The 20,199-nt window shown below is 43.2% G+C and overlaps 1 protein-coding gene across 1 annotated transcript in view; it reads right to left on the bottom strand.

The window, feature by feature from the left end:
- Positions 1 to 239: 239 nt before the first annotated feature.
- LOC134565065 (ubiquitin-conjugating enzyme E2 D3) overlaps positions 240 to 20,199 on the bottom strand; it is a 34,011-nt gene continuing 14,051 nt past the window's right edge. Inside the window, exons 2-7 of the mRNA XM_063424442.1 lie at positions 19,781 to 19,844; positions 19,664 to 19,695; positions 15,925 to 16,002; positions 4,598 to 4,703; positions 3,167 to 3,260; positions 240 to 1,567 (exon numbers count right to left, since the gene is read on the bottom strand). Coding sequence (XP_063280512.1) covers positions 1,522 to 1,567; positions 3,167 to 3,260; positions 4,598 to 4,703; positions 15,925 to 16,002; positions 19,664 to 19,695; positions 19,781 to 19,844 — 420 coding nt within the window. The 3' untranslated portion in view covers positions 240 to 1,521. The remainder of the gene's footprint in view (positions 1,568 to 3,166; positions 3,261 to 4,597; positions 4,704 to 15,924; positions 16,003 to 19,663; positions 19,696 to 19,780; positions 19,845 to 20,199) is intronic.

Genomic DNA, 20,199 nt, shown 5'->3' with positions numbered 1-20,199 from the left:
AAAGAGTCAGATGTTTAATAATGCCCATGTTGCTGAAAGATAAACTAATGTCACAAGACAATGTTTCTTGTAGAATGAAAACCAATAGCAATGAGTCTTTAATCACGTTTAGTCACCTGACACGAAGAAAGTGTCTATTGCATTAAAATAGTCATCAATGTAAATGGCAGCACAGCTGAACAAGTCCTTTTCAATGGTAACAAGCATCCCACAGAGTAAAGTCACTTCAACACAGCCTCGACAATTCCCACATCAAAACAGTACTTTATTTTTTTTTTTGCCTCATCATTACCCCCCACATTAAGATCTTTCAGTTGTCAAGTGTACAAGGTGAAGAAAAAGGTTCTCAGTCAGCAAACACAGGTGCATCAGGAAGTATCTCCACAACACACCACTTCAGATCTGCTGGGTCCCAAGTCCATCCTTGAACGCTGGGTTCCCAGCACCAAGTGCAGCCCCCTACTACAGCTACACGACTATGTTAGCTTATTAATTCTGCATCCACCAGGCCGAGCAATGTGCCAACCTGCAACAGACTGAGCATTAGAACTGAAAATGGCAGAAGAGTCACTCTATTGAACTTTACATCATTATTTGATGTTAAACAATGAGGCAAATGCCAACAGTATATACAAAAACAGCTTTGTTTTTACAAAAGATTCTGTTTCCCATATTGATTAATCCAGGCAGCTAACTCATTGGTTTATGCAACTTTATTGAAGAAAATAAATCAATTACTAGTAGAGCTATTAGTTGATCACTCATCCATTGACAACTTGCATTGTTTATTCAGTGCTATATTAAATGGTGCTTTGGAAGACAGATTAACTAATAGCTCCAAACCTCCTAACAAAATTTAAATGAATTACAAAACGTTCTTAAACCCTATTTTGGAATACATGGGATGTTTGACTTCCAATTTCCATTCTCTGCAAAACAAGAACTGGTCATTCCTTTATTGACATGCATAAGATACATCACATTTTCTGTTCTGCTGATGCTATAGATTCAGTATCAATTCTCCAGACACATCAGTTATGAGCAAAAGTATATAATAAAACCTCAGTTCTCTAACACTGGAAGGTTTGGAACAAGGTGGATGTTGCTATAGCAATGTTACTGCTTTGATGGGAGAAAAATGAACATCCATCTCCCCTCTACCCTTCAGGTGGTATCTTCAGTATCTGTTAGAGCAATGAGGAATGTTTGTTTTTAATCTCATAACCAAGTTAGAATGAAGACATTGGCCACATAATACACATGCTCCATTAAAAAAAAATCTGAATCTTGGGCAACTGTTCTTGTGTAACTACTTTACAGATTCTAAAAGCAGTTATTGTCCAAAGCTGGAAGAACTAAAGTCTTCTCAGATGAGCACGTACATGAATGGAAGGAGGTAAACAAAAAAAAGAAAAAGATGAGGTCTGATAGGGGAGCAGCTGGATAAGAAAATCAAAAAAGGAACAGTAATTTAAAGTTTATTCCAGCTATAATGCAGGTTATTCTGACTTTAAGGTAGCATCACATGGCATACTTCTGAGTCCATTCCCGAGATATTCTGTTGTACCTGTAGACAAAACCAGGAACTGAATTAACATCAGCATGAAAATTAGAATTTCCCAAATAGTTTATGATTAAATATGATTTTATCCCCATCTCTCTATTCTCTTTACACTGTGGGAAGTCTCTTTCTGTACCAAGACACAGCTGAACTCAAAAAACTGAACAATTCCCTCCCTACACCAATTAGGATATATATTCTCTAGTTTTTAGAAAAAGCTTTAAATTCAAGACAAGCAAATTTGCTAGAAGTCTGTTATGAAAAAAATGACTGAAAGAGAAGGAATAGAAACTATCTGGGATGGAATAGACAAGGCCAGTATTTTGAATATTGTTCTTAGGTTAAGATTACAGTATATCCCATGCCATAAGTAAAGATTATTTGGTTAATAATATCACTGGATACAAAATGTCAAATTTCCAATTTTAAAGAAAACCAACACTAAACATCTCATTGCACTGAATATTCTTTTCACATGAATATACTGCTCAAAAATTTAAAAGGACATTAAAAGACTATTTAAAGTACACTACTTCCACAGGAACTGAGCTGACAAATAGTTAACACTTAACTCCATGCTTGTCAGTAAGAAGTTAATTATTAACTACACAACCAGAACATAATCTCCATACATTTCCTAGTTTATATGTGGAAGACAGACACTGCTGATAAAAAAAAATGAAATTTGGATTGTCTGAATTCACTCATGTCTGTATATGAGGTCTTGCTACAGGGCATCGCTTGGAACCAAATTCTGACAAAGTCTGGGTAAATACTTACCAGAACCAGTTGACAATGTAGCTCAGAACTCAGTAATTACTTCATACTAACTTTTTTTTTTGGCCATGCAAGAGTAGTATCTGTGAGAAATAGTGACTAGCCAATACATTACACACTAACCACAGATCAAGCTGTTAAATTTCCATGTTGAGTAACTGGTACATCCATTATCTGTTAGTTAATCCAGTGCCTTAGAGCATGCAGCACCCAAGTGCTGACCAATTTCCATTTTGTTAAATGCACCATAATTTGCAAATATTCTTACCCTACAGCATAGCGTATTTCTCTGTCCACTCTCTTGCTAACCTATTGTACCTAATTGGACAAATATATTTAGCATTAATATATATAAACCCCCCAAAATCTGCTTCATGTAATTCTATCTGTGCAAAATGTTAAAGATATCCAAGGAAAATAAAGTTGTTGTAACACAGATTGGGAAAGAAGTTCGGCTGCCCATTTTCAAGGGAAGAAACAAAAATTAAAGGCCAAGTTGCTGCCGAACAAAGACATCAAAACAACAAAAAGCTGCGTTTTCCTCATTATGAAGATCTAACCAGATTTATGCATGGTAAGCAAAAAAAAAGAGGCAATATATATACTGTAAAATACTTACACGCATGTGAGAAAAAGATAAGTCTCTTTCACCCACAACTTCAAAGATGCTACGCTCCTTTGTTTTTAAATTCTGCACTAGGCACTTCTTTGATACACAAGTTTTCTCCATCTCAGATGTTCACAAAAGGCTCACTGAACACATCTGCTGTCTGACAATGCACTCCTACAGTCTGTTAAAATACCAGCCTTGTACAATTCCGTACTTACTTGTCTCTGTCTGTTTTATAGATACGTGCAATCTCTGGCACTAGTGGGTCATCTGGATTTGGATCACATAACAGTGAACAAATGGATAAGAGAACTGTAAAAAAAAAAAAAGTATTCTCAATAGTGAAAGAGGAATGGCAGTCTCAGAAACAATGGAGCAAGGATCTTTACACTAGCACAATATCATCACAGGACAGCACCTAAGAATTATTTTCCTGATAAAGAGCCAATATAAATTCATAACTCACTCTTAAGTAAAAAGTCCAAACTAAAAGCCTTGTAAGAACTATTTGCTTCCTACTTCCCAATAGTTACAGCTGTCAGTACACACACAAGAACAGCACTGTTGTCCCCTATACTATGATGTAACATAGTAGCCAACAAAAGCACATTATATACTCTGGTGAACAGCATCTTCATGGTTCCTACCACTAAAACCAGAAAATCCTAAAATTTAAGTTTTTAGTTTTTAAATCAGACTGAATTCTTTATTTGTTGTACATAAGACAAGAACATCCCGGTCCGCACTGATAAAACTATACACATTGTAATAAACTCAGTAACACTGTTGTAGGAAACTATGAGGACTTAATCTACTTTCACAGAAGCTTTAGAAGAAAATAGTGAAGCATTAAAATATAGGGAATCCACATTCAAATAAACTGACTGTTTGGACAGACAGGAATTACAAGGTCAGATAGACAAATAGACAAAAGAGCACTTTGATCTTAAAGCCATAGTGACCAGTGGTTTTGAGGCAAAACAATTTGATCATCAAGAAAATATTTGAGAATTATCTGTTATTTACTGTAGTAAAATGAGGAAACCCACAAATCTTCTCTTGCAACACAAGATCATGAGCTAGGATCAGTAAACTTAGTTCATGAACTAATGCAATGCAATGCCAGTACACCGTGGCAGAAAGCAGTATGTATCAATAACAGATTTATTCATCTACCACAGATATGCCAATAAAACTACGCATGTAACTCGAGGCAGGAGGAAAAAAAAATGTAAATTTCAGTATTAAAATCGGACTTTAAAATAATCTTTCATTTAATATGCATGTCTATCTACATGGGCAGCTCCAAACAAGCAGTTTCTTAGCCTTACCTCAAACACCCCAACACAGCCCTATTTGAATACAAATGCCAGCAAATTCCTCTGGGCCCAAGTTGGTAAACTCTGCTAAGAATACTGAAGTAAGTAAGTGGCCAGAAAAGGCATTAAACAGCCACACAGGAGAAAGTGTTAGGAAAAAAAAAATCCATTAAAAATGCAGTATCATAAAACTGGAAATACAAAGGCGTGAATGAGGAAGGCAAGGCAAGTTAAGGGAAATCAAAGAGATGGGCAAGAACTTAACACAATCAAAGCCAAAAGAACAGTATTCAACACAAGACAGAAAAAATTCTCATTCACAAAAGTTACCTTTAGAAATAGTTAAAGCAGGAGACCACTGTGATCTTAGAATATCAAGACAAATGCTGCCATTACTGTTAATATTTGGATGATAGATTCTTGTTGTAAATGCAACCTGCAATAAAAAAAAAAAAAAAATGAAGACTGCTTTGGGCCTATGACAACAAGTACATCCATTCTTCTCAGTTGTTTTGGGTTGAAAAAATGAAATAAAATGTGTATTCTACTTTCATCTGTGAAAACCGCTTGGGAGATATTGTTCTTTGTCTCTTGTAACTCAAGGGGGAGAAAGAGGGTGGATGCCTTCTGTTCATGGGACAACTGATAACACCAGATATGGCAGTGCCTTTTTATCTCTGCCTTCACCCATCCTCCTCCAAGGGACATCACCTGTGCATGGGCCATTTGAGGCCTCTCACATGACTGAAAACATTACTTCATTCCATTGCGAGATGCTTCACCCAGTGGGAGGAGCCAAAGCCTTTCCACTGGGGAAAAAAACAGCCATCACAAACACCAAGATAACCTGTTTTTCCACTGAAACCTCAGAGGAAGACTGGACCCATCTCACCAGCACTGGACCCCTTTTTTTTCCTACAGGATCATCTCTACTTCACAGAACATCTGTGACTCTGGGAACACTCATTTGGACTGCTTCCAACACCCTGACAACAGGGTGTCATGTCGTATTCCTGACTCCGTCAGGGGTTTCTAGGACTTTTGTTTGCTTGCTTGTTTTTTTTGAACTACTGCATTTGTATATATATTTTTTTATTATTCCTAGTAAAGAACTGTTATTCCTATTCCCATATTTTTGCCTGAAAGCTCCTAATTGCAAAATTGTAATAATTTGGAAGGAGAGGGTTTTACATTCTCCATTCCAAGGGAAACTCCAGTTTTCCCTGACAGATACCTGTCTTTCCAAACCAAGACAGAATTTGATGCCCAACGTGGGGCACGAGGGCACTGAGGGAAAGGAAAAACAGTTTTTGGGTGCTTAGGTTCTTGTGTACTAGATATAGAGACCTTGCTGGACAGCATCATGTGGTCTAGCTTATCTTGGTTTGGGTGGCATGTAGTTGTGGCTGTGTTTTGGCCATTTGCAGGCCCTTATCTAAACATGGGCCCTATAACTAAGGCTACTGTGGCTGTTATCCAGTTTATTTTATGGGTTGACAAGGTGAGGAATTCATGGATTTTTAACTTCCTCTGGAAGGCAGGCACATGGATTCAGAGCTATCACACCCTAAGTGTGTGTTTTGGGGGTTACTTTAACAATGGTACCTACTGTGAGGAAACAACACCGGGGGAATTTTTTTTCCAACCATTCAATCAGCACATTGGGTCTACTCCACCAGTTTTTGAAGGGTTTAAATGTTCTCTAAATGCTAATGATATCATACAGGGGCTGGTGTTGCTGGTATGCCTGTTCTGTTTAGCATTCAGAAATAAGGGGAGATTGGCCTGGATAACCATCCTGATACCTACCCCAGAGAATAACGATACTGCCCCAGAGCCTGACCCTGCCCCACAGCCTACCTCAGAGATAAACCACACGGACTGGGTGAAGGAGATGCGTGAGATGAGCCAGATGCTGAGGGAGTGCATTTCCCCTGTAGTGGCCCCTCTAGCCCCAGCTGATGGGAAACCCTCCCCCTGCCCTGACAAAGGAGAGTCTGATGGTGCAGCAGTGGAACCCACAGACGTTACAACTGTCCAGGTTCCAGCTGAACCACAGGGGCAGTCACAGCCAGCAGCAATCGCCCCTGTAGAAACAAAGAATTCTAAAGTGAATTTGGCCAAGCCAGGTAATAAAGATAAGAAAGGAGGGCCCTCAATACCTGCAGGGGAGCCTCAGGTTGAGATCACTGAGTCCCGGTCATATGAAAGTCTCCATAATCTGCCAAAAGATATCGTATGACGGGGACGTGAGGCTTACACAGCCTGGTTACTTCGGGTCTGGGACCTTATGGATACAGGGATGCAACTAGATAGTGGTGAAGCAAGGAATTTGGGACCCTTGACCCAGGACTCATGTTTGAATCAGGTATTTGTAAGGGAGCCAGGGCCCCTTTCCCTTTGGGAGTGGCTTTTGATGAGTGTAAGGGAGAGGTTTGTCCACAGAGAAAGAATGCAGGACCACCACCACAGAATGCGCTGGAAGACTCTTGAGGAAGGGATCCAACAGCTGAGGGAAGTAGCGGTATTGGAGGTACTTTTTGGGAGGAGCGGACAGCATGATAATGACCCTGACAAGGTTAGATGCACAGGGCAAATGTTGTGGAATCTGGCAACTCTAGGACCATCTCAATACACCACATTCATTGCAACAATTAATGCTGAGGACAACCGAGAGACAGTGGGTTCTGTAGCCACCAAGCTTAGAAATTATGAGAGCATGATCAGTGGCCCGATGCAGGCTCATGTCTCTGCCATGGTTAAAGAACCTAAAGAGGAGATGAGGAAGATGAGGGAGGAGATGAGGAGGAACAGTTCCCATGCGGCATCGGTGCGAGTTACAGGCGCCAAAATCAGAGCCCAGCATCCCCCAGCTAGAGAGAGAGGGTACACCCCACGAGCTGACCTATGGTTTTTTCTGTGTGACCATGGGGCTAGGAGAATGGGTGTGGGAGCCTAAAGAGACAAACACTAACTGGGGGGGGTCCACGAGAAGGAAGGTAGCCTCAGCCTTCCATGACCAAACCACCAGGTATTACAGAAGTGAGGATGCTGTGTCGGATCCCCTTGAAGGAAGTTCTACCATGTATGCAAAGGAAGGCAATAGTAACCAGTGCTAGAGAGGCCCTGCCTCCAGCCAGGAAGAGGCACGGGAAACCCGAGGTTTTGGACTGTGCGGATCTGATGTCCTGCCACATCAGAGCCACAGAGATATGAAGCTTTAGTTGATACTGGTTTGCAGTGTACCCTAATGCCATTAGGACATGTGGGGGCAGAACCTATTCCCATTGCCGGGGTGATGGAAGGATCACAAGAATTGACTGCTGGAAGCCAAGGTGAGCCTGACTGGGAAGGAGTAGCAGAAATATCCAATTGCGACTGGCCCAAAGGCTCCGTGTATTCCGGGCATGGACTTTCTCAAGAATGGTGACTATGTAGACCCTAAGGGATTCAGGTGGGCTTCTGAAACAGCTTCCATGGAGCCAGAGGGCATTAAGAAATTGAACACTTTGCCCGGACTGTCAGAAAACCCATCTGCTGTAGGACTCCTGAAGGTAGAAGAGCAACGATACCTGTCGCCACCTCAACAGTGCACCGCCGGCAGTATCAGACGAATCGAGATGCTGTGATCCCCATCCACAAGATGATTCAAGAGTTAGAGAGCCAAGGGGTGGTCAGCAAAACCCACTCACCCTTCAACAGCCCCATTTGGCCTGTGCGCAAGTCCAACGGAGAATGGAGACTGACTGTGAACTATCATTGCTTGAATGAAGTGACTCTGCCGCTGAGTGCTGCTATGCCGGACATGCTGGAACTCCAGTACGAGCTGGAGTCCAAGGCAGCAAAGTGGTATGCCACAATTGACATTGCCAACGCGTTTTTCATCATTCCTCTGGCAGCAGAATGCAGGCCTCAGTTTGCTTTCACCTGGAGGGGCATGCAGTACACCTGGAACCGACTGCCGCAGGGGTGGAAGCACAGTCCCACCATCTGCCATGGACTGATCCAGGCTGCACTGGAAAAGGGTGAGGCTCCGGAACATCTGCAGTACATCGACGACATCACTGTGTGGGAGAACAGGGCAAGAGAAGTGTTTGAGAAGGGAGAGAAGATCATCCAGATTCTCCTGGAAGCCACTTTTGCCATCAAGAAGAGCAAAGTCAAGGGACCTGCCAAGGAGATCCAGTTCCTGGGAGTAAAGTGGCAAGATAGATGGTGTCAGATTCCCACTGAGGTCATCAATAAGATCACTGCAATGTCTCCACCGACCAGCAAGAAGGAAACGCAAGCTTACCCTGGTGCCATAGGCTTTTGGAGAATGCACATTCCTGAGTACAGCCAGATTGTGAGCCCTCTCTACCTGGTTACCGGCAAGAAGAACGATTTCCACTGGGGCCCTGAACAGCAGCAAGCCTTTGCCCAGATCAAGCAGGAGATCGCTCATGCAGTAGCCCTTGGCCCAGTCAGGATGGGACCAGAGGTGAAGAACGTGCTCTACTCTGCAGCTGGGAACCACGGCCCATCCTGGAGCCTTTGGCAGAAGGTGCCTGCTGAGACTCGAGGTCGACCACTGGGATCCTGGAGCCGAACTTACAGAGGATCTGAAGCCAACTACACTCCCACAGAGAAGGAAATCTTGGCTGCCTATGAAGGAGTTGAAGCCACCTCAGAGGTGATTGGCACGAAAGCACAACTCCTCCTGACACCCCGACTACCAGTGTTGGGGTGGATGTTCAAAGGAAAGGTTCCCTCTACCCACCACGCCATCGACGCCACATGGAGCAAATGGATTGCCCTCATCACTCAGCGCGCCCATATTGGAAACCCGAATCGCCCTGGGATTTTGGAAGTAATTACCAACTGGCCGGAAGGTGAAAACTTTGATCTCACCGATGAAGAAGAACAAGAGCAAGTGACACATGCTGAAGAAGCTCCACCATATAATCAGCTGCCAGCAGAAGAAACACGCTATGCTCTTTTCACTGACGGTTCCTGTCGCCTCATAGGGATGAACTGGAAGTGGAAAGCAGCCGTATGGAGCCCCACACAACAGGTTGCACAAGCCACTGAAGGAGAAAGTGGATCGAGTCAACTTGCAAAACTCAAGGCCATTCAATTGGCCCTGGACATTGCTGAAAGAGACAAGTGGCCAAAGCTCTACCTCTACGCTGATTCGTGGATGGTAGCCAATGTTCTGTGGGGTTGGCTGGAAAGGTGGAAAAAGGCCAACTGGCAGCGTAGGGGAAAACCAATCTGGGCTGCTGATGAATGGAAAGACATTGTTGCTCGGGTAAAGAAGCTACCTGCAAAAGTCCGCCATGTAGATGGCCATGTCCCCAAGCGTCAGGCTAATGAGGAGAACCGAAACAACGAGCAAGTAGATCAAGTCGCGAAGATAGAGGTGTCGAAGATAGACCTAGATTAGCAACATAAAGGAGAGTTGTTCCTAGCTCGATGGGCCCATGATGCCTCAAGTCATCAGGGCAGAGATCCCACCTATAAGTAGGCACGAGACCGAGGGGTGAATCTAACCATGGACAGCATTTCTCAGGTTATCCATGACTGTGAGACGTGTGCTGCAATCAAGCAGGCCAAGCGGGTGAAGCCCCTAGGGTATGGTGGATGGTGGTCCAAGTATAAGTATGGGGAGGCCTGGCAGTTTGATTATATTACACTGCCCCAGACACGCCAAGGTAAGCGCTATGTGCTCACAATGGTAGAAGCCACCACAGGACGGTTGGAAACCTACCCTGTGCCTCACGCTACTGCCCGGAACACCATCCTGGGCCTTGAAAAGCAAGTTCCATGGAGACATGGCACTCCTGAGAGAATCAAGTAGGACAGAGGAACCCATTTCAAGAACAGCCTTTTAAACACCTGGGCCAGAGAACATGGCATTGAATGGATATATCACATCCCTTATCATGCACCAGCTGCTGGGAAAGTTGAACGATGCAACGGATTACTTAAGACTACCCGGAAGGTACTTGGCGGGGAAGCTTCAAAAATTGGGAAGCGAATTTAGCGAAGGCCACCTGGATAGTCAACACCCGAGGCTCCATCAGTCTACCCAAAAAAACGCTGAACAGGTGAGGGGCTTGCATTGGGAGCCATTCAGGAGCAGGGGGGTGGAGCCTCCTTTGTTCCTGTCTGATTCGTTATAAGAGACCACTGGGGAGCGCGGCGACCCGGAGCAGGCAAACAGGGTCACAGCAGTTTGCGCAGCAGTTCGCGCAGGCAGGGCAAGCAGGCAGGGCTGCAGGTTCTTGCTAGTTTGGTGTAGTGGTTATATTGGTTGATTAATCTTGGGCCTTCTCCTAAACAATGGTCTTAACCCGGTCAAAATCTGTGGTTGGTACAGGTGTATGTGACCAAGTAGAGCCCTCCAAAAAGGATGTGTCTGTACAGACCCATTCCTGCCCGGAGTGTTTGAGCTTATCAGTGGCTTCAGGGGGTGTTGTGGAGAAGGCCTGCCTACGGTATGAACAAGTAAATGACCTCCTTTCGCTAGTGGCTGAGCTTAAGGAGGAAGTTGAAAGATTAAGGAGTATCAGGGATAGTGAAAGGGAAATAGACTGGTGGAGTTCAGCCCTTACATCCTTAAAGGAGGCCCACCAGGAGTCAGAGGACTCATATGCCTCTCACTCTCAGGCAATAGAGGGGCACCTGGTAGATGAAGGGGAATGGGAATGGGTTCCTGCTCGGGATGGTAATAACAATAATCCCTCCTGCCCTCCATCTCCTAGCCAGGTGCCACTTCAGAATAGGTATGAGGCCCTGGATCTAGAGAGCCAGACAGATAATTTAGAAGAAAATTATCTGCCCGGCGAGACTTCCAATTATGACTCATCAAAAGAACGGATTATCACCTCTAACATCAAGAAAAAAAGAAGGGTGATTATAGTGGGTGATTCCCTTCTGAGGGGGACAGAAGGCCCCATATGTCGACCTGACCCATCCCACAGGGAGGTCTGCTGCCTCCCTGGAGCCCAGGTATGAAACATTACTGAGAGACTTCCTAGGCTGATTTGGTCTTCTGATTATTACCCACTGCTGATACTCCAGGCTGGCAGTGATCAGATTGAAAAGAGGAGTGTCAAGGCGATTAAAAGGGAGTTTAGGGCACTGGGTCAAATGGTTGATAGGACAGGTGTACAGGTAGTGTTCTGCTCAGTTCCTTTGGTGGCAGAGAAAAATGATGAAAAGTATAGGAGAACTCACATCTTTAACAAATGGCTCAAGGGTTGGTGTCATCGGCAAAATTTTGGATTCTTTGATCATGGAGCAACCTTTATGGCACCTGCTCTACTGGAATCAGATGGGATACATCTCTCTGTTAAGGGCAGGAGGTTTTTAGCTCATGAACTGGCAGACCTTATTGAGAGAGCTTTAAACTAGGTTTGAAGGGGGAAGGGGATGCATCTGGGCTGTCTGGAAGCAGGCCCAAGGATGATAAGACTGTGTTAGGGGAGAAATCAGTAGCCCAGCTGAGGTGCATGTACACCAATGCACGCAGCATGGGTAACAAACAGGCAGAGCTAGAGGCCATGGTGCATCAGCAGAACTATGATATTGTTGCCATCACTGAAACGTGGTGGGATGACTCACATAGTTGGAGCACTGCACTGGATGGCTACAAGCTCTTCAGGAGAGACAGAAAAGGGAGAAGAGGTGGAGGGGTGGCCCTTTATATTAGGGGAGTTTTGGATGTCATAGGTATCGAAACTAATGATGATGAAGTAGAGTCCCTATGGGTAAAAATTAAGGGGAAGGCCAACAAGGCTGACATCCTCCTGGGAGTCTGCTATCGTCCACCCAACCAGGATGAAGAGGTGGACCACTTATTCTATAAGCAACTGAACAATGTTTCAGGATCATCAGCCCTTGTTCTTGTAGGTGACTTCAACCTACCAGAAATCTGCTGGGAACTTAATACATCAGAAAAACAGCAATCTAGAAAGTTTTTAGAGTGTGTGGAGGATAACTTTTTGTCACAACTGATGGGCAAGCCCACCAGGGGAGGGACTATGTTAGACCTATTGTTCACAAATAGAGATGGACTGGTGGGTGATGTGGAGGTTGGAGGCCGCTTGGGGTACAGTGATCATGAAATTATAGAATTCTCGATAATTGGTGCACTAAGGAGAAATATCAATAAGATCTCTACACTGGACTTCCGGAGGGCAGACTTTGGCCTATTTAAGAGACTTATTCAGAGAGTTCCTTGGGAAACAGTCCTTGAAAACAAAGGAGTCCAGGAGAGATGGGTATATTTCAAAACAGAAATCTTGAGGGCACAAGAACAGACTGTCCCTGTGTGCCGAAAGAAGAGTCGGCGAGGCAAACGTCCAGTCTGGATGAGCAATGAGGTTTTGAAGGAACTTAGAAATAAAAAAAAAGATGTATCATCTTTTTAAGGAGGGTCTGATTTCTCAGGAAGTATTTAAGGGAGCTGCTAGGGCATGTAGAAAAAAAATCAGGGAGGCCAAAGCTCAGTTTGAACTTAACTTGGCAACTTCTGTTAAAAACAATAAAAAAAGTTTTTACAAATATATCAGTGATAAAAGGAAGGGTATAACCAGCCTCGGTTCCTTATTGGATGAGGCAGGCAACTTAGTAACTAAAGATGAGGAAAAAGCGGAAATGCTTAATGCCTTCTTTGCCTCAGTCTTTTGGTAGGACAGCTTATCCTCAAGATAACTGTCCTCAGGGGTTGGTAGGTGGTGCCAGGGAACGGAATGGTCCTCTTGTTATCCAAGAGGAGGCAGTCAGAGAGCTGCTGGGACACTTGGATATTTATAAATCGATGGGACCAGATGGGATCCACCCTAGGGTGATGAGAGAGCTGGCAGATGAGCTTGCAAAGCCGCTCTCCATCATTTATCAGGAGTTGTGGCTCACTGGTGAGGTTCCAGGCGATTGGAAACTGGCCAGTGTGACACCTGTTTATAAAAAAGGTAGGAAGGAGGATCCTGGTAATTACAGGCCAATTAGCCTGACCTCAGTACCAGGTAAGATAATGGAGCGGTTCATACTGAGTGGTATCGCACAGCACTTAGAAGATGGCCAGGGTATCAGACCCAGTCAACATGGGTTTACAAAGGGTAGGTCATGTCTGACCAACCTGGTCTCCTTCTGTGACCAGGTAACTCGTCTGGTAGATGCAGGAAAGGCTGTGGATGTTGTCTATTTAGACTTCAGCAAGGCCTTTGATACTGTCTCCCATAGCATACTCCTAGATAAGCTGGCAGCCCACGGCTTGGACAGGAGCACTCTTTGCTGGGTTAGGAACTGGCTGCATGGCCGGGCCCAGAGAGTGATGGTGAATGGTGCAGCATCCAGCTGGCCGTGACATCCAGACATGCCAAGGTAAGCGCTATGTGCTCACAATGGTAGAAGCCACCACAGGACGGTTGGAAACCTACCCTGTGCCTCACGCTACTGCCCGGAACACCATCCTGGGCCTTGAAAAGCAAGTTCTATGGAGACATGGCACTCCTGAGAGAATCAAGTAGGACAGAGGAACCCATTTCAAGAACAGCCTTTTAAACACCTGGGCCAGAGAACAATGGCATTGAATGGATATATCACATCCCTTATCATGCACCAGCTGCCGGGAAAGTTGAACGATGCAACGGATTGCTTAAGACTACCCGGAAGGCACTTGGCAGGGGAAGCTTCAAAAATTGGGAAGTGAATTTAGCGAAGGCCACCTGGATAGTCAACACCCGAGGCTCCATCAGTCGACCTGGTCCCGCCCAGTCTGAACCCTTGCACACAGTGGATGGAGATAAAGTCCCCGTGGTACACATGAAAGGTATTTTAGGAAAGACTGTTTGGATTAATCGCACTTTAGGCAAAGGCATACCCATCCGTGGGATTGTTTTTGCTCAAGGACCTGGTTACACTTAGTGGGTAATGCAGAAAGATGGAGAAAGCACTTGTGTACCACAGGGAAACCTAATCGTAAGTGAGAATTGTGTGTAAGGTTTCATTGTGTATGTATGTATATATATATGCACACACACACACACATATATATGTATAAAATAGAGTTTATTGGTTTGGGTGTGATACAGATGTTTAATAGAATAAGGGGTGGATAATGTCTTGGGTTGTAATATCTAACTAAAAGTGTGTATTCTTTTTGCCAGCTGTTGAAACCAGTTGTGGAAGTGGTTTTTTTTTTTTCTCTTGTATAACCCATTCCTCATAACTCTGGGGTGGAGGGGGCAGGTGCCTTCTGTTAATAGATCAGCTGATAAAACCAGGGGGAGCAATGTTCCTTATCTCTTTCATGACCCATCCTCCCTCCAGGGGGATATCTGCTGTTAATGAGTCATTAAGGCTCACCACATGACTGACAAATTTAAATCATCCCATTGTGAGATGCTCCACCCAGTGGGAGGAGCCAAAGCCTTTCCATTGGGGAAAAAAACAGCCATCCCAAATACCAAAATAACCAGTTTTTCCACTGAAATCTCAGAGGAAGACTGGACCCATCTCACCAGCACTGGACCCCCCTTTTTTTTTTTTTCCTACAGGATCACATCTGCTTTACAGAACATCATCTCTTAGTCCAGGAAGACTCATTTGGACTGCTTCCAACACGCTGGCCAACAGGGTGTCATGTCATATTCCTGACTCCGTCAGGGTTTTCTAGGACTTTTGTTTGTTTGCTTGCTTGTTTTTTTTTTTTTGTACTACTGCATTTGTATATATATATATTTTTAATATTCCTAGTAAAGAACTGTTATTCCTATTCCCATATTTTTGCCTGAAAGCTCCTAATTGCAAAATTGTAATAATTTGCAGGAAAGGAGTTTTTATAATCTCCATTCCAAGGGAAACACCAATTTTCCCTGACAGATACCTGTCTTTCCAAACCAAGACATCAGTCAAGCTGTCAGTCAATTCAATTTACTCTAAAAGAATTAAGTAGGTAAACTGCATCACATTCAGGGAAATGCACCCAAGCCACAAGCTCTGAGTCTCCCACTACCAGGCATTATTTCAAACAGAGAGGGCAAGTATGAGTGTGTTAATCCTAGCTGCCTTTGATGAAGACACTCAACAGCAGTGCCGAAACCACAGTACCACTGCTGTCACACAGCTAAGGAACTTCCAACTGCAGTCACTCCAAGGGTACGCCTTCATATTGACGGAAAATTGGAAGACAAAGCTAGTGCCTGATAAAGCTACCAAAAAAGAGCATATTTTGCAATTACTGCCAAACTCTTAACAAATAACCCCTTCACTTGATTTCAGGCACTCAGCAAATAAATCCATTCCCACAGTGTCACATTCCTACAGACCAACACAAACAGCTACACTAATACTTGACAGTCCCCTTGTCAAGAATTCTATTATAGTAACACAAAGCTAATGAAAAGTTTTCCTATCAATTTAAAAAAACAGAAATGAACCCAAATATTTCAAGACATTCAGAATTCACACACATAGATTTGCTCATAAAAATATGCTAACACACCCATTCCTGTGGTAGTCAGAATGGGACCCAGACATCTAATAGATTGTCAGAACGCCTGAAAAGAAGTGAGAACTTGACAATACTACAGTACAGAGGCTGACAATTTCTGTCCTATGCTCAGTTGTTTAAAATGCACTAATTTCACAAATGAGACAGCAATACTTACCTTAGGTGGTTTGAATGGGTAGTCTGTGGGAAAGTGAATTGTCAAGAAGAATACACCACCCTGATATGGACTGTCGTTCTGTCAAAGTAAACAAATAATTCTCCTATCATCTTTAGGACTAAATATCACTGAAGATCTTGTTTTTAAATAAATGGAGAGGAAATTTGTTTCAACCAAAATGTTTAATCCACCAATGCAAGTGAGACATAATTAAAATTTAATTCTTACTTTCTAAGGTAAGTAATACAGAACACATACATGTCATTTTCCGTGTGGACCTCTCCAAGCAAATGCATCATAAAACCCAGCAGCTCTGACAATCCACTCAGGACTACAGGGCAAAAGCATTCAAATGCTTCTAAGATAGCCCCAAGAAGTATTGTTAACAGAGTGGGGGTCACATCAGATTCAAAACCCTCCAGTTCTATGTTTGGAGCTTATTTATTATGACCACCCATGTTTAGAGTGGCCACAGACTCCCATTCCCTCCTAAATTCTGTCCTTAGCTTCAGCCCTGCAGAAAACCTATGAGTACACAGCTAGATCCTTGATCCTTGTTCCTTGAAAAAAACCCAAACAAAAAAACCTCAACCACCCATCCTATCAGCACAACCAATCAGACAAAAGAATAATCATAATTCAAGTGATTTTTTTTCTCTTTTTCTGTATTAGAAATTCACTGTAATCTAGTACAAGAGAGTATTTTACATTTCCCTGCTCCAAGGAAAGAATTAGTGGGATAATTCATTCAGGTGTCAACTATAAGCAGTAAAACAACACGTGGAAGTAAAAAAGATGATAGTAAGGAGAAGAAAAAACTTGAGGGACTAAATAGGGATTGTATAAGTTAGTAGTTACAAGAAGAAAGAAGCAAAAGGTTTTTACTCAAAATTACAACTAAATATCTGAACTAGAGCTAACAATTTCATTGTTCAACCTGAAGAATACTTTGCTGTTAATTCTGGACTCAGGGCTAGAGAAAATGAATTTGAGGCATACACAGTACACTTCTGCGTTATCTGTAAATTGAATTCTCATCTCAATTGCAAAAACATTTGACCATTGTAAGAAAGTAACTATGTATTACTTAAATACTAGAAAATGAAAATTTGCAACACAAGACGGGACTTGAACCCTCAACATGTAGGTTATACCCTATCCTTTCTCAGATGAAACCTAGTGATCAAGATATAACCTCTTGTATTTGGTCAACAGATACCATATGAGGCCTTGAGGAGCCAAAAAATACCAACCCTTTCACTGGACATATTCTGGGGATACATTTTATCAATTACAGAAACTCCTCCTTAAAATGTATTAAACCAAAGCACACTCTCATACACCTATCCAGGAAAATGACAATATCCTATTGCAGAGGTGGAAGACCAGATGATTGGTTCTACAATCCCTATCTGTTACTAAAGGCAGCACCACAGCAGCACTACTGCCCAATCTGGAAACAGGAATGCAGACCTTCTGACACCACGAAAACCACATGGGGGAAAAAGGAGCTGTACATTATTAAACCACAAGGGAAAACTAAAAATAATAATCCTAATTTAAATTCAACCAATGCTTAATACCTTGTGACCATGCAGACACCAGCCACATAGAATCATCATATCCAGTGCAGTGCTCAACACTCCTTGCCATTTAAGCATGAATATAGTTACTGAACAATTCTATCTTTTTGAGGTACCTAGTTACAATCAATGATGACCAGGTACTTCAGGATGAAGAGACATTTTTCAGTCCAGTGAACCTCTAATAGCTACCTCCTAAAAACACACTTGTAGCTATATATAAAGCCAGGATCATTCAGCATCAATGATACTGAATTCCTACTTCATAGCCTCACCAAAGGCTTGTTTTCACAAGTTACAGAAGGTTTTGTCTTTTAAATACAGATAACCAGAAAACTTCAGATGTGAATTTCTTCCTGGCTGTTTTCAACAAAAGCATAGTTTTGGCTTCCTTAATGAGGAAGAAGTCCCATTCAGGATTCAGATGCTTACTGAACATTTAATGCTGACTTTTTTTTCTCCAGTCATAACTGAAACCTCTCATTTCAGAGATTATCCCCTGTCCTGGTTTGAGGGGAAATGAGTTTTTCAGGAAGCTGAGGTAAAACCAATCAGTGGTCAGGTTTGAATGCTGGCACCTTCGGTGGCCACTGAGGACACAAGGGGTTAAAAGCAAGGACTCCCAGAGGGACTTCCTCTTTCTGGCTCCGCTTTCAGGAGAGGAGCATCTTTTCCTTCCTCCCCTACCCAGGCTGGGTGGGGGAGGGGGGGCAGGTGGTCAAGCTGAGGTAGGCCCGGGCCCCGGGGGGGGGGGGGGGAAGAGAGAGAACGGGACTGGAGCTGGGCCAGCCCCATCCAGGATGGAGGGGTGGAGAACTTTGGAGGTGCCTTCCGTTCCCCCATCCCCATCGTTTCCCCCCCCCCCCCACCCCCGGGGGGAAGGTGCCGAGCTGTGAGCTGCGTAAGGACGATGGAAAAGACCCCCAGATCGGCTAGAGATGAAGAGGAGTGGCTTCTGAGCTGGACTTTTCTTGCGTAATGTTAGCCATAGACGGACCCTGAACTCTCCTGAACATAAATAAGACTGTATTTGGGTGGATGCTTTTTGGTTCAAAACCAAAGACTTTGTGGCCTGTTCTTGGAACCCTTGGCCCCAGGGGTAAATGTGGGGGGGACTGCTTGTCCCAATATGAGAAGATGGCTGGTTTTTGGTACTTGTCCAAACATCCTTAAAAGAGCCCTATATGCGGTTTTGGTCCATGGACGGTGGTGAGAGCACTGGACATGGAAAGGAGGGTGTCACCCTGGTAGACTTCTCCAGGTGGTGCCATGGGTGACATGGGAACACGGGAGAATGGACCTGTGTTTCCTGTGGGGGGTCTGTGGTGCAAGAGAGACTCCTCTCTCCCTGGATGGATTGAAGATTGGTTTTTTAATGGGATGATGACTTTGATGGGGAACCCAGGGTTGTGGAAGATTTAAGCAAGTAAGATGAGGATAATGTGCAAGTGTTAACTGTTTGAGCATGTAAGGGATGGAAATTGGGGGGAGGAGAAGAAATGTTCTGGGAGGTTTTCATTTCTGTTTCTGGGTGTTTGGGTTTTCTTCTCTATTGTCTGTTGTTATGTAGTTTAATAAAGTTTTCTTTCTATTTCAAGTTTTAGGCCTGCTCTGCTCTGTTCTTGACCACATCTCACAGTAGCTCATTAGGAAAAACATACACTCATGGGTGCACTGGCATTTGGCCAGCGTCAACCCATGACATCCCCCCTTCTATTCCTTAAAGTATTCAAGATCTCAGCATTACAACATCAGACCAAATAAGGATTCCCTTCTAAGATCCACACAAAAACATCCCAACTAACTCCTAACAATAGTACCAGGTCCTAATACGAAGCTCATGTTAGATTAAAACTTTAGAAAAAGTTAAATGCAAACAAAGTTTCTAGATATTAAGTAAAAATACCTAACATTGCTCTAAAGATCATTTCAGCTGAAATACATGTCCTAGTAAAAATACCGCAAAAACAAAATAACTGGTGGGGTTTTTGGTTTTTTTCTCCTCCCTCATTTGCCTTTACTGTAATGAAGACCTCTAGAACTTAAGTCCGATAAGGAGAGTTAACCAAAGTAAACCTTTTTAAAAAAAACAAACCGTTTTCTCCTCAGTAAAAACTACTCATTTAATATTACATCACAAGAATTAGAATACTTACAGGTCCCATAATTGTGGCTTGCCAATGAAACACTACAAAAGAAAAACTCTGCATTATTATCTAGGCATGATATGCTTTGAGTCAGCAGAACAAAACATAAAAGTTGAAGTTACTTACTGTCATCTCCAACAGGACCTGCTGAACACTGTGCTGGAGGATCACGGGCTAAGTCACTAAGTTCCTTTAAGAAAACAAAAACAAACAAAACCAGTAATTTTCACTTCATGTCTAGAAAAAACCTTTAACAGTTTTTCCATATACAAACACAGAAGAATGTGCAATTAATAACTCTAAGAACCACTCTATCAGTATCAAAAATGTCTGTAATAGACAAAGGAGCACCAAAACCAGCTATGAAGGTAAACAGCCACAATGACTATGCCTTTCCAAATTTATGTATGCCACTACTGTGTAAACCCTCTTGCTGAAGAAAGAAGCAGGACACAAAGCTTTAAGCTGGCAAAGTCTGATCACTTTTTGATCGAGATTTACAAGAACTCAATCTTAGCTAGAGAAGCCTCAAGTGAAAGAAAACT

The sequence above is a fragment of the Prinia subflava genome (assembly GCF_021018805.1).
Source record: "Prinia subflava isolate CZ2003 ecotype Zambia chromosome W unlocalized genomic scaffold, Cam_Psub_1.2 scaffold_32_NEW, whole genome shotgun sequence".
Taxonomy (NCBI): domain Eukaryota; kingdom Metazoa; phylum Chordata; class Aves; order Passeriformes; family Cisticolidae; genus Prinia; species Prinia subflava.
The sequence above is the reverse complement of the archived record's forward strand: the minus strand, read 5'-3'. Positions and strand labels throughout refer to the sequence as shown.